This window comes from Pavona decussata, unplaced genomic scaffold (assembly GCF_977016875.1).
Source record: "Pavona decussata unplaced genomic scaffold, jaPavDecu1.1 SCAFFOLD_130, whole genome shotgun sequence".
Taxonomy (NCBI): Eukaryota; Metazoa; Cnidaria; class Anthozoa; order Scleractinia; family Agariciidae; genus Pavona; species Pavona decussata.
Genome location: NW_028145544.1, coordinates 1,812,204 through 1,826,213, shown reverse-complemented (window position 1 = coordinate 1,826,213; position 14,010 = coordinate 1,812,204). Strand labels below are relative to the sequence as shown.

At 39.2% G+C, this 14,010-nt stretch overlaps 4 protein-coding genes across 4 annotated transcripts; 2 read left to right on the top strand and 2 right to left on the bottom strand.

The window, feature by feature from the left end:
- Positions 1-95: 95 nt before the first annotated feature.
- Positions 96-3,353, top strand: LOC146468596 (dynein light chain Tctex-type protein 2B-like). The gene has a single exon (XM_085124325.1). It carries the CDS (start codon positions 974-976, stop codon positions 1,484-1,486), a length of 513 nt encoding a protein of 170 aa, XP_084980451.1. The 5' UTR covers positions 96-973; the 3' UTR covers positions 1,487-3,353.
- Positions 3,354-4,772: 1,419 nt separating this feature from the next.
- On the bottom strand, positions 4,773-6,284 carry LOC146468595 (dynein light chain Tctex-type 5-like). Its single transcript, XM_085124318.1, has one exon. It carries the CDS (start codon positions 5,734-5,736, stop codon positions 5,053-5,055), a length of 684 nt encoding a protein of 227 aa, XP_084980444.1. The 5' UTR covers positions 5,737-6,284; the 3' UTR covers positions 4,773-5,052.
- A 1,865-nt stretch (positions 6,285-8,149) lies between these two features.
- On the top strand, positions 8,150-10,542 carry LOC146468594 (uncharacterized). The gene has a single exon (XM_085124253.1). The coding sequence runs from the start codon at positions 8,261-8,263 to the stop codon at positions 10,004-10,006; it is 1,746 nt and encodes a 581-aa protein (XP_084980379.1). The 5' UTR covers positions 8,150-8,260; the 3' UTR covers positions 10,007-10,542.
- Positions 10,543-10,549: 7 nt separating this feature from the next.
- LOC146468593 (dynein light chain Tctex-type 5-like) lies at positions 10,550-13,662 on the bottom strand. Its single transcript, XM_085124254.1, has one exon. The coding sequence runs from the start codon at positions 12,304-12,306 to the stop codon at positions 11,764-11,766; it is 543 nt and encodes a 180-aa protein (XP_084980380.1). The 5' UTR covers positions 12,307-13,662; the 3' UTR covers positions 10,550-11,763.
- Positions 13,663-14,010: the final 348 nt, after the last annotated feature.

Here is a 14,010-nt window from a genome sequence, read left to right as displayed (position 1 = left end):
AAGTTATCCACTCTTCCGACAACCGAGGCCAGGTATGTTAAATATGCATTATAATTCATCATTTTACCACTATGTTTATACTCAATTTATTGTTTTCAAAACTAAATGCGGTATATATTCAGTTCGTAATGGTCTCGTGTAAAGTAAGTAATCAATTTTGAATTTGTAACTATTTGTTTTGAAAACAGGGGTTAGAAAATAATTTTAGTGCATTAAAATTAAATTAACATGGTTTAGGAGCTTATGACCCGTGCATGATTTTAATCAACATACCATGACCAAAACGAGTCAAGAAACAAAGAACGAAAACTTAAGGCAAAGAGGGCTTTGCTTCTTTTAGGCCTAATTGAAAAAACTTTAAAAACAGCACGTCGCCAGGATTAAACTCTTGCCTCAGTTGTGCTCCTGATCCTGCCAGGAGTTATCACGTGACACTGCGCAACACTGGCGAGCAACCAGAAGCTTTTCCGAAATTTACCAGTACGTACGTGAGAATGTTTGATTTAAAAATCCAATTTTCACGGCGTGGGGCAATTGATGGACGATAAAAGTTGTTAATTAAGGAAATGTTACTTATATATCACAGAAAAACGCGGCATGACTCTAGGGTATTCCGGCAGCGAAACAAAGGGAAGTTTCCATGGCAACAGTACTTTAAAGCCATCTGCTCCAAAGTTCATTTATAAATTGCAGTTTGTTTTGATGTGGTTTACGCAGTCCAAAAACAATAACGCTCTTGGATTATTTCGATAACTCAAGAATCTCTTGAGTGTCTAGGATCTATTTCAAAGTCTCAAGACTGAGAAATTGATCCATTTTTAATACATTTCTAAGGGGAAATTAAAAGAAACCGACGGTTTGAGATAACCTGAAAATCTCTGCTTTGCATTAAGACATTGCTGAGCTTAAAGGAGAATTTAATCTGGGCGAGACTGTATTCTTAAATAACGGAAGACAAAACCGGCTTACCGAAATGTTTAAACACAAGTTCCGTGATCAATACTGTGGAATTTTCGAGAAAAGCTTGCGTCAAGGATCAGCTTCGACCGCGGAAAAGAAACAAAAGGAGCAATGGATAAATGGAGGAACGGGAAAAGGAAGGAACGCGGCTTCAACTGGAGGAGGAAAGCAAGAAAACGGAGGAGACATGAATGAAGAGAAACGCAGCGTATTTTACACGCATGAAATCAAGAAGATAATGGATGATATTTTACAAGAGAGGCTTTCAAATCAAACGTACGACGCCGAAACTTGTCGAACGCTCTGTGTTAGTTTGTCAGACGACATCAAGGGCCGTGTGAAGAGTCTAGGAATGGAGCGGTTCCGGTTGATTTGCAACGTGAGTATAGGATCGAACAGTGGACAAGGATTTTTCATGGCAAGCCGCTTTCTCTGGGATCAATTTAACGATAACTTCTCCACTTCTTCCTTCCAAAATGCGTCATTGTTCGCGGTTGCTATCGTGTTTGGCGTTTTAAAAGAGTGAAAACCTGACAATGACGAAGAAGGAAGGACTGTAATCATCTAGGGGAAAATACTTAGAAAATCATGGAAAATATATAGACAGGTCAAACTGTGTTGGTTTAATCACGCGCTGGAGCGAATACAGTTCTGCGGGGAAAGTAGTAAAGTGAAGATAAAAATGTCCATATGCAGTGTCACACAGCGTAAGATTAATAAGAATGAAAAAATGAATCATAAATTATTGTCAGTGTCAAACATTGTTTTAACGAAGATAAAATATTAAATGGCAGTAAGCGTATAGTGCTTGTGTAACAATTGACTAAAGAAGCAGTCGCTTTTTCCTTCAATGAGTCAAAAGCAATGTTTCATTGGCAGTTCAAATTGAAATGCCTTGCTTTTCCCCACAAAAAAGTTCTCAGTTTCTCAGCGTTGTTTTTAATATTTGTTGACATTTGCTAATTTTCCTGTCTTCCTCTATCATAAATTCTAATTCATTACACGTTATTTTCAGATAATAAGATAAGATGGGTGACAGCTTTAACTTGTTCGTTAATTTATTTAAGGACAAGTCATTACAGTAATACAAACGTTACAGCTGATTTGAATAAATTGAATGCTTTTCAAATAAAAGAGAACAACACTAAAGTCACTTTTCACCTTCAATTGATTGAAATAACGCATGCAATATTCAAGTTTTTTATCCGTGTTTGTATAGACTGTCACCAGCTTCTCTTTTTGCCTTTTTCGCTGAGAAATATGATGAGAAATTTTAATTGAAAAAAAAAAATGAGTGGAAAGAAACATTTTCAGTGATAATGAAAACGTGAATGAGAATTTTCGTTGATGGCGCCTTGACTACCGAAGTACTGAGTTTTCAGTTTATAGTATTAGACAGCACGAGAACTCACGACAGTAGCTTTCAATGGTTGACCATACTTCGGCTATTCTCCCGAGGGAGGATTTGAACATTAAAAGCAAGTTCAGACAATTGAAAGACAAAGGTGCGAATAAGGCAGAAATGAAGATTACTATTCTGATGTCACGATAAAGAGGGCTCAGATACTACCGCTCAGCGGATTCCTTCATTGCCCAAAACTCCGTTTGATCTCCTTCATCGTGTGTTGAGCCAGAGATCACGAAATTACTCTTAAGGCGGAGCTCTACCTGAATTTGAGTGAAATTTGAAGAGGTTTTAAGAATGGATAGAAGAAAGAAAATGATTTTTGGAACACTAACAGACAGTTGATACCCACGCAAGAGCACCCCAGGTTGCTAGTGGACTAACTTGGTGTCCGTCTATTAATTATTAACTACAAATTCTAATTTTAAAACATCCCTAAATCTTCAATATTTCTTATTTCTTTTAATTTTACCAATCCTTCAAGAAAAACTATTTCCTTCCAAATATACCTAAAAATCACCCAAAAATTTATAAAACACCCCAAAACATTGATTTGTGTAATGAGCGGAGGGTTTTTGTATTGCTTGAAACGCGAACAAGATATTTATATTAAACCGATTTTAAGCGGCGTGAAAACGGCTTTCAGGTGTACCCCCACCTTAACGTAACTCGCCAATGGCGTCGGTGTTCTCACCGATTAATCATGAGAGAAGTCAGAGGCTCTCCTTTTTAATACGAGCTTCTTCTTTCATAAATATTCTCTATATTCTGAGCAATCGATCTGGAAGTGGTTACAATCTTTTTTTCATAAGAACGTCTAAGTTGGGGGCTGAGGCTGAAGGTTCTTGTTATTTTTGGCAATTTGAGATGTTCTTAGTTATCTGTTATAGTATTTCAATAAATCTATGCGGACGTGACCAAGAGACCTATTATTTAGGTTAATTGGACTGAATTTTTACCTCTATTATTTTATCCGTATTTATACTGTTCATTTTAAAAGCATTTGGTCGTAAAAAAATCTGAGTAATGTTCATAGTATGTTCGTAAATTTTACTTAATCTCAGCCTCAACGTTCTTATAAAAAAAGGTTCTTATAAAGAAAAGAGTGTATGCAATCGCTCGCTCTGATTGGTTACAAGCTAGTGTGCTATCAGTTCATGATCACATTCTCAAGGCCACTCGCCCAGTATGTTAAGTGAACGATAAAAATAAATACTTGTTTCGATGAAAAGGTTTGGTACTTTCACATTTTTTTTTTTCACGACTCTGTTAAAAGCATAGTTTTAATTTACAATTACCAAATATTAAGGAAATACCATTCACCAATAAGGGCTTCACTAAAAACTAACTTTATTATTGGTCCAGCCGTGTCCAAAACTAAAAGCAATTATTCAAATTATCTCCAGCACGATATTAAATCAAAAATCCTTCATTTACTTATCGTGATTTGACACCTATATAAACCAATCATAACAAAGCTATACCGAGTCTAAATGGATTTCTCTTCTTTTATATTATACCAGTGATTAAAAACTTGTTAATGAAATGTATTTTAACGCAATGTCGTGATGGCTTGGGGTTATGGTAATAAATCATGTTCTTCTTGTGTCTGTCAAAATTAGAACCGATGATATTATATTTGCATTGTGTTAACAAATGTCGCTTGTCACACTTGGCTAACCTGGTGGTTATTTGCGTTTTGCAGTCTTTCACGTTTACTCTGGGCAGTGAACATGAAAGCTAAGTTGACATGTCAGTCGGTTAATTACATGAACCCTTTCCAAACCGCAATCAAATCTTGGCTGAGTTATCATAAAGAACTCTCATTTAGACGAAAGCTGTTTAGCAGTACTTTCCCGTGCAGTTTTCTTCTTAATATTTTGTAAAATTGAATTTTGCACTAATGTACTTTCATTTTCTCTTTTCGTAGTCAAAACCTTTTCACAGCGGGATGCTAATTGTATAATCCCTCCCTTATGAAACTTTGCAATTTGCTAAAATGAAATGCTTTAAGCCAATTTAATCCTATTTTCGATGACCTCTGAAACTCCGGTTGAAAACAATCCAAGTTGTTCCTTTTCAAAGCCAAAGAAGCGCCGCGAAAACGTTTAAACAGCTGGCCAACTGTAAATTTCTGCATTTACCAATAACTCGGCAAAATTCGCCACAAAACTTGAATTAGTTTATTACACGGATTGCCTTTTGATGGTTGCTTTGAATCCTGGCTTGTCGATATTGACCTTGTGCGCCCATGATAAATCAATGAAGCTTTCTGAGGCTTCACTGATTTCCGTTCAGGTGAAGCAGCTATATTTTATGAACTACTGAGCTCGAGGTCTCTGTTAATAGAGCTGTTAATTAAATTTTTAATTGGTGCGTCCATGGGAGCCAAACACAAAAAAGGCGATTGAGGTTGCAATGCTATTAATTAAATTTTGAGTCTGTGGACGAAATCTTAAAATGTGTCCACACAAATTAAAGCGATTAAGAAGTACTTGCCCATGGCTCTATTTGTTCCGTGATATTTTTTGAGTGTAAAGCTAAGGTACGACTGAATTTGTCAAAACGTTTTGAGTTTCGGTTCTTAATGATAGTGGAGAAGGGCTCCCGCTGGTTTTACTATTGAAACCGGTGCAACTACCTTCAAATCACATTCAAGTATTGTTTCAGAAGGTTCCTGCATACATTCACTCTTCGCTAAATAAAGTTGCAAAGACAATTCCCGTCGCCAGAAGAGAATCGTTAGCGTATGTCGCCATTACAAAGCTATCTGTATCCGGGTTCAAAATGCACCGACTGGAAATTTCAATTCCTTGGTCGCGAATCGCGCCAATGTAAACCAGTGCGGTGATCTTGTATCGTGCTTTGAATATAGAATTAACTCCATTTTCAATCGCCTTGCTTATAGTTCTGCACTTTTCACCGCATATATCGTGATTGTAGTCCGTGTTATTGAGATGTCTCAGCAAAATCTGATGAGTAAGTTCGCGAATTCTTGAGTTTACAACTTGGCGTGAGTTAAAATCCTTATAATCCATCTCGTAGTTTTGAGCTCCACTGCTAGCACCGGATTGTTTGTCTACAGTTTCCGCTCCGTTGCCTGAAGAACTCGCTGTGCCATCGTGTTCTTGCCGAGCGCTTGCACGTAACGTGAACGAAAGCACGCTAGAAAGCGTGCTACGGTCTTCACTTGTGTTTCTCAAGTTGAAGTCTTCCATCCTTGCAAACGAAGCGCCATCGACAGCCTTGAAAAGCTCTTTTTCAGAATTCGCTGTGTGCACTCGTCGTAGCCTTGGCCTTATGAGTCCTCCAACGGATTTATTTAGACCTCTCAGACGCGACACGGGGCTTGAGCCTGCCTTAGCGTTCATTATCCCGAATAATCGCACGATTTGTCACCAATGAAAAACGAGATTGGATTAAGCTCAGTCAGTGAAAGCGCCCTACGCTGGTTTGACTGACTTGTGGGCTTCGAATACCGATATCAGTATTGCAATAAGCTTATTATGTTTACTTAAGATCTCATAGACTGTCATACATTAACTCGGTCTGGTATAAATTATGCTGGCTTTTTTCACCCAGGGAGAGGACCGATATACTGATATAGGCCGGTTTGGGATGGCAACTCGCTACTTCATGTAACACTGCACGAAAAAACGCCTTTGCGCACATCAAATGTGTGTTAAAAGACTGTCAAAGGCCACCTTTGATTACCTTTGATTCGAATCACAGGTGACAAAGGCCGCATTTGATTCACGCGCATCAAAGGAGGAGTCAAATTTGATTCGAATCAAAGATATTTGTAAAGATGTCACATATTTGATCAACTTTTGATGCACATCATGGGCAGAGTCAAAGTTGCTTGATTTCAATTTGACGCGCGTCAAAGGTAGGGTCAAAGTTGTCAATACATTTGAACTCACTTTTGATTCTAGTCAAAGGTATATGCAAAGGCCTCGCATATTTGACGTATTTTTGATGCGCATCAAATGTGTTATTCAAAAATGTTATTATATTTGACCTCATCTTTGATACGAATCAAAAAAAGAGCAAATCCAATTTTTCGTGCAGTGTAAGATTGATAAAGAGCACATGAATAGAACATTGATCTCTGGTAACCAGTCTGTTCGGTGTTGCTTCAAAGAGCACTGTAAGGACGGTGCCTTCAAACGTAAAGGTATTTTTGCACAGTTTATGACTATGCGGGAAAAGTAGATCTTAGCAGGGGCTATTGAAATGTAAAGAAGATTGTGAGTAACCATGCATTTTTTAGAGATAATTAAGCTTTAATTTAGGAAAAAAATTCCATACATTAAATTGTCTCTGAAAAAATGCGTGGTCCCCCCCCCCCCCCAAAAAAAAAAAAACAAATTGCACTTCAATAACCCTTACTAAGATCTTCTTTAGCCGCATAGTCATAAACTACACGAAAGTACCTTTGACTTTGTAGGCACTGGTACAAGAGACTCTGATTTGTCAACACATCTCGAGAGGTGGATTCGCGTTTGCTTTGGTTTGCCTTCTCCACGCTCTGTGATTGGTTTATAAAAAAAGGCGCCACTTTCTCAACCAATGAGAGGCAGAACAAAAACACTGAATCCAAACAGCTCTGTAAATACGAGTCTAGTTGATCAGTTCTTGCTATGTTTGATACTATAATAATAACAATTTATTAATTTATATTGCGCTTTTTGACATGCAGTGATCAAAAGCGCATAATTGCAACATTGATAAAGAGTACATGAATTGGTGGGAACACGAAATACTAAAAGGACTTGAAACAGCGTTATTGGTATAATGTAAGAAGCATAACAAGCAATAACATTTCCTGGAAGGCTAGCGCAATATCAAGCAGTATTGCCCCTAAACGTTTCTTTTGCGCTTATTCTCATGTTTCTATGCTAAAGTAAAGCGGTGATCAATCTCGTACCCAGAGTCCTCAGGCTTTTTGGTCAGTGGGTGGGCGCCAGGAGAAACTCTGGAGAATTCGAAAAAATTTAAATTTTTTGATTGGCTGCTCTGTTTTAGCTCCGTAACGGCTTCCATTGTTTTACCGCAGAAATCCTGCGGTAATAAAATTGCCCATAGTCTCTCCTGGCGACCAACCGCTGGCCAAAGAGCCTGAGGACTCTGGGCACGAGATTGAGCGGTGATAAAAAAGATAGGTCATGGTGCTCGTTTAGGAGAAAATGACGATTTGTAACTGAGCGTAGTATCAAGGCAATCTTGCCTTCAACCTTGTCTTCAACGTGCTAATGACGCAAGAAATAACGCGCACATGCGCAATGCAATTAAATGGAATCACCCTCTTAATAATATACACAGTTCAAAAAGTTATCAAAAACAACGACATGTATTTCTACAATATGAGTTTTTAAAATGACTCTGAAATTAAAAGTCCTCGTAATGAGACTACGTAAATTAAGTTGCATTAATTCTCTCCCAGTCACGTGAAATGCAAATTGCTTAAGCGGTTGTAGAAATGTTTTGCGAACTGCAGCTTCTCTTTCACCTGTTCGTTGAGTTACCATGGCTACATAAACTGACTTCTTGGAGGTTTATGTAAACTCCGTGAAAGTGCAATAAATGTGGTAAAAGTATCAAAATTTATGCCGCTTAACTCTGTATAATCTAAAGGCTTTCTTAAAATTAATGCCGCCAGTTTACGGATTTGTAATATTTGCACGAAACACTTCCAAATGAAGTCATGCAATACAAAAAACAGACTACTGAATTAATACTTTATAACAAACAAACTTTCCCAATTTCAGGTAGCAACACAGTAGGAGCATTACAAATATTTTGTTTCAGACCTGCGTTCCTTTAAAATTCGGCAACTGTAGATTAAGGTCGACTTTCAGATTGCCGATCAACTAAACTCAGCTTAAGCTGGATATGGCAGCTCTAGTGAAGGCCATCGAGGAAAAGCGGTTCAAGCAAGCGGAACTTCTTCTAAAACTTGGCGACAATGTCAACCAGCAGGAAAAACATTCCGGAACAACTCCTCTGTTGGCGATTTGCTTCTTGGAGGACGAAAATCTAGCGTGTCGCATCGCAAAGAAGCTGCTTCATCGAGGAGCCGACATTTGTTTGCAAGATGAAGATGGGATGAGTCCACTTATGCAAGCATGCAAACTGGGAAAGGAAAAACTAGTCCATGAGTTTATTAAAAGTGATGAATGCGATTTTGGTGCCGCGGACTCTAGAGGCAACACCGCTTTGATTTATTCGATCGATGCTGGGAATGCTCGTATTACAAAGGCTCTAACCGAAGCAATGAATGTCTATGATGTTCGAGTCGCTGACAAGCCAAACAAGGATGGAGAAACACCGCTCATTAGAGCTACAAAACTGAAGCGAAATGACTGCAAAGAAGTTTTGTTAAGTGATGGAAAAGCATCCCCTTGCGCTCGTGACTTCGATTTGAAACTCAACGCAAAAGAATGGGAATTCTGTATGAATAAAACGAAGGACAACGAAAGTAATGAGAGCATGAGTATTGAAATAGACAGCGAGAGAAATGAAGAAATGAGGGATTTAAACAAAAAGCAAAACAGAAGTGACTTTCAAAGGGAAAGAGTGAAGTCATCAATAATTAATGACAGACAAGATTTTACAAACACAGCCTCTTCAGCGTGTATTGTAGAGGGACATAACTCTGACAAAGTTCTTCAAAGAAGGACAAAATCTGCTCCTATACTGAAAGGTTATGGAGGACATCACCTAATACTTAACAATTCTGTAACGTGCAATGTTAAACCAAGAAACAACGAAATCTTTATCCATAAAAAGACTGTTTGCTTTGAACACGAATCTCTACACGTCAACGAGAACTCCAAGGAAAATGGCGTTACCATGTCAACGGACGCAGAATGTTGCAATGAATATGAAACATCATCTAAAATGAACTGTGGAAGGGGAGGGTTAGTTAGGAAAGATACAGTTCCTTCGTCTGCTCCTGTACGACAGAAGCTGTCAAAACATCCTACTGGAAGGAATGGCGGAGAAATAACCTCGTTCAGTCACCAAAGCCAGCTCCCTAAGCTTTTCATGTTGATGACTCAGCAGAAATCGCATGCTTTTCGTTCTTCAGCAAAGGAGAGGACTTCCCCAGGCGAGAAGTCGCGGAGCAAAAGACAGTCGAGCTCGAGAACGGAGTCGGGGAAACGGAAAAATTCCAGAAGAGGTTCAGCGGCGATAGCAAGACAGAGGAGGAGATGGTCAAGCGCCATGACGGCCTTAGATACTATGGAAAGATTTCCATTACTGTTTAGTCGCTCTGATTTCGAGGCATTAAATCGAAACAATCTTGAAATGATGGCGGCTCAAACATCCACAAGAACAAGAAGAAGCTCAGTTCAGTCAAATCATGAAGGGTTGGGTCGCAAATCTTCCCAGAAAGAAAAAAGAAGTCCAGCCATCTCCCCTAGGTTACTAGAGCTTAACCCAGTGCTTTCACACTCTCTCCCTGAAAAGACCACCTTGAGTAGAGTTAGGTCTGCAAAGCCAGGACCAAGGTTTGCAAGAAACAATAGTGTTCCGTCCATTTCATCTGGGAACATGACAAACACGTTGTCGGAGGCTTTAAGGAAGACACCAGTTATTGAAGAAGCTGAAGAAGGTGCCGCCATTGACTGTTAACTAGGATTATTTACTTACTAAATAAACACAGTCGCACTACCACACGGCCAGAGCTTAGCCCGGTTGCTGTAGCATGAAGCAACTAGGAGTATTGCTGCTCTTTCCTGATTGGATGAAAGTCTATCACAGGATACCCAGCATGAAGGGACTAGGAGTATTACTACTCCCCCCTGGATGGGATGCTAGTCCATCACAGGATACCCAGCATGAAGTGACTAAGAGTATTATTACTCCCCCGTGGATGGGATGCTAGTCCATCACAGGACACCCAGCATGAAACAACTAGGAGTATTACTACTCCCCCAGGATGGGATGCTAGTCCATTACAGGATACCCAGCATGAAGTGAATAGGAGTATTACTACTCCCCTCAGGATGGGACGCAGAGCTACCCCAGCAGTATGTCGCCAGTACCCATTTATACACCTCGGTGAAAAGAGACAATGTGGAGCAAAGTTTTAGAACCACCAACCTTCCGATCTTCCGACCGTCCGATCGAAAACCCGACAAGAAAACTACTGCATCGAGACCGCGCCTCCTTAAGGACGGTGCCTACTAATACCGAAGTATTTTTGTGCAGTTTATGACTATGCGGGAAAAGCAGATCTTTGCAAGGCCTATTGGAATCCAAAAAGAAAATTGGGGGTAACCACGCATTTTTCAGAGATAATTAAGCAACAATATCTCTAAAAAGCGCCAAAATATAAAGCAATGTATGGGATTTTTTCCTAAATCGAAGCTTAATTTTCTCTGAAAAATGCATGGTTACCCCAGATTTTTTTTTTGAGATACCAAAGGCATTTGGTAAGTTCTGCTTTCTCCGTATAGTTTTAAACCGCGCAAAAATATTCCTGTATTAGTAGGCACCACCCATAGGAAACCCGAGTATCTCGCGATGCGCAGAACGTATGCGCAGTAACAATAGTAGGCACCGTCCTTAATTAGGCCTCTGTTACCCGTTTGTGGTGGTAAAATTTATAGTATATACCACACAAGTAAATAGTACTTTTCGCGCGCGCTGATTGGCTAGCTCGGAGGTGATTAGCCAAGTACTATTCACCTCCGAGGAGGCTTTGTTATAGTTGGGGGTATTGTATGCTGGTTTAATTTTCTATGCATCTTTATTAACAAATCAGTCTTTGGCTATCAGTGGATGAATCAATGAATGAAATAGTTATCTTTATTTTTTGCAACAGGTTTGGTGCGATATTCGAACTCCTTGCATTGGCTATGGATCTGATTCGCCCTTAAAGTTTTCTAATATAAAACTGCCTTTCTTACAACATAATAAATAATGATAAACAAAGCTTATAAAGCGCTTATCACTAAGTCTCTAAGCGCTTTACAATTTTTCTTAAAAGCTTAGTTACAAAATAATACCCAAATATTTACAATCCTGTATAATGTCAAATTTTAATGGTACATGGTACAAAATATAAAACTAAACGAAGGAAGTTGAATTTTTTAAAAATGTATAAATACTGAATGAACGTTTACTATAATGAAATATTTTATACTGAATTAACGTCGTAGACCATTCAGCACTAAAAGAACCAGGACAATTTGTAAATAAAACAACTGAAAAATACTGCCCTTAAAACTAATCGGACATGCTTGAGAAATGCTCTGACATTCCGCTGTCTTTCATGTAGAGCTTTCCGTCTTAAGGTGATGTCCATCTCAATAAATGAAAGTACCCAACTTAAAGGGGCAACTACGTAACGGTTCATTTCTTGAACCAGTCCGTTACCTCACTCATTATTCAGCATACAAAGCGTACACCGTCGCTTGCGCAAACAGCGAAGAATTCGTGAAGTATGCGGTAACAAAATCATCAAAGTTTTCATTCCATGCGCACCGGCTCGTAATCTGTAAACCTTGGCCCTTGACTTCACCAACGTGCACTACAACCACGAGTTTATAACGTGATGCTCCCAACTCCTTCACCTTTTCTTTAATCAGCTGACAAAGACTTTGGCATTTTTCTTTACACTTTGCGCTCTCGTATACTTCATTTACGAAGTGCTCTCTCAAAATATCTTCAACCAACCTTTCCGCTTTTGTTGTCGACAGTTTGGCGTCTGGTAAGAGCTTGAACGTGTTCTCGTAAAAGGTCTTGCCTGTTGAAAATTCACTGTCAATAATGGATCCTTCATCTTGCTCGGTTATGTGGACATCGCTTCGTGTTGTAGCTGATTTTAACTGAAGAACGTCCTTAGATTCTATCTTAGAAGGAACTGCAACTTTAAATTTGTGAGCATTTCGTCCTGAAAGAGCGGATCTTTTGGCAGAAGCTGACATTTTCTATGCCCTTTGCATGAGATATTGCCTTTCGTGTTGAAGGAATCTTGGCAACTTCAACTGCGTTTTGTTTTTAGAAATCATTTGCGTTTATTTCTATTGTCTTTTACAGCTTGCGTCAAACACTGCTCAGAACTAAAGCTTCCAGTATTCATTTCGGAAACAAAACGAAAAAATGGCTTTCAAAGAAAGAACAAAGCCGTGGTTAATCCATAGGGATAACTCTTGAAGGTAATTAAGTCCTCGTTTTTGTTTTCTGAAAGAATAAACTTTTTCAATTTTTTATGAGAAAATGAATACTTGACTGAAGACGAATAGATTGTTGAATAATAACCAAAAGATGTGTTTCATCATATAATTATAATTACGCTTGCAGAGAGTACGACAAAAATCAAAGAAGAACAAAAAGACAATACGACTGCGACAGTCCGGCCTTGTGAGAGACTCAAATGTCTGCCTGACTTCGTTTTATACCAGTGTCCATATTTATCTTGCAATAAGAAGACGTATATTTCCTCTCAGATGCACACTGGATGCATTTATTTGTGCGTCGACCGCTGAAGATAAACACGGAGTCGCATAAAACTGGCGCGTGACGTTTGGAAGTATCAAGAAAAGGACTGGAGACTATTAACAACACTTTGAATGGAGGAGTTTCGACTTCATGAAAACTGCGATGAATTGCGGGTTTTTTTTTTTTTTAGTGAAAGTTTTGCTGTGAGGCATTGCAGTTCTCCTTCTCGGCCTTATGTGCCTACTGGCGCGCGTAGATTTGATGATGATTGCAGTTCCCCTTGGCATTGAGTTCATCCGTTCTGAGCACGTGGATAAGGGAGTTAGTTTCTAAAGAAACTGTGCTGCTGCATCGGTGAAGAGAGGAAACGAATGTTTGGTTTATCAACAGAGTAAATTGGCCACCTTAAAGAGATTCGAGTGCTGACGTTTCGAGCGTTAGCCCTTTATAGCCCTCTGTCAGGGCTTCTGACGAAGAGCGATCTATAGAGCGGTTTTCAATTGCGCGTCGAAAGAAATTTCGCGTTTGCTTTGATGTTGCTTTACTATGCTCTCTGTGTGATTGGTTAACAAAACTCGCGCCACTTTCTCAACCAATAAGAAGCAAAACCAAAACCGATCGTGACTATGGAATATCCCCAGCCTACCCCTCAAGGCTGGGTACACTAGTCTGATGCTCAAACTACTGAGCTACTGAGAGACTGGTGTCCAGCTGGGTCGTTCATTGCGTTCTTATGCGACGCACGTCCTGTAGACTGCTGGGATTGATAACACTGAAAACGAAATGCTTACCGGATAAAGACAATTACACTGAGTTTAGATTACTATTCTGGGCCGGGTTGTTCGAAAGCCGATTACGCCAATCTACAATTAAAAGTTAAGGTTTTCATCTCTGGTCTTAAAGCCTAATTTCAAGCTAAAGGTAAAGTATAATCAAAGTCAAAACTGGGGGGCAAAAATCTTTTGGAAGAATCTTTACCGAATTGTTATCAAACTCGAATCAAAGTTCACGTTAATCCAGGATTAGCTTAATCGGGCTTTGAACAACTGGGCCCTGAATCCACCATTTTCTAACCACCATAAAAGGCATAAAATCTTACGAGCCCTCAAAATATCAAAATTGTCATAATTTTGTTTTTTACTGCCTACGGAGAGACGTCTTCTGTCTTCTTCATGAGGAAGGGAAGGCAC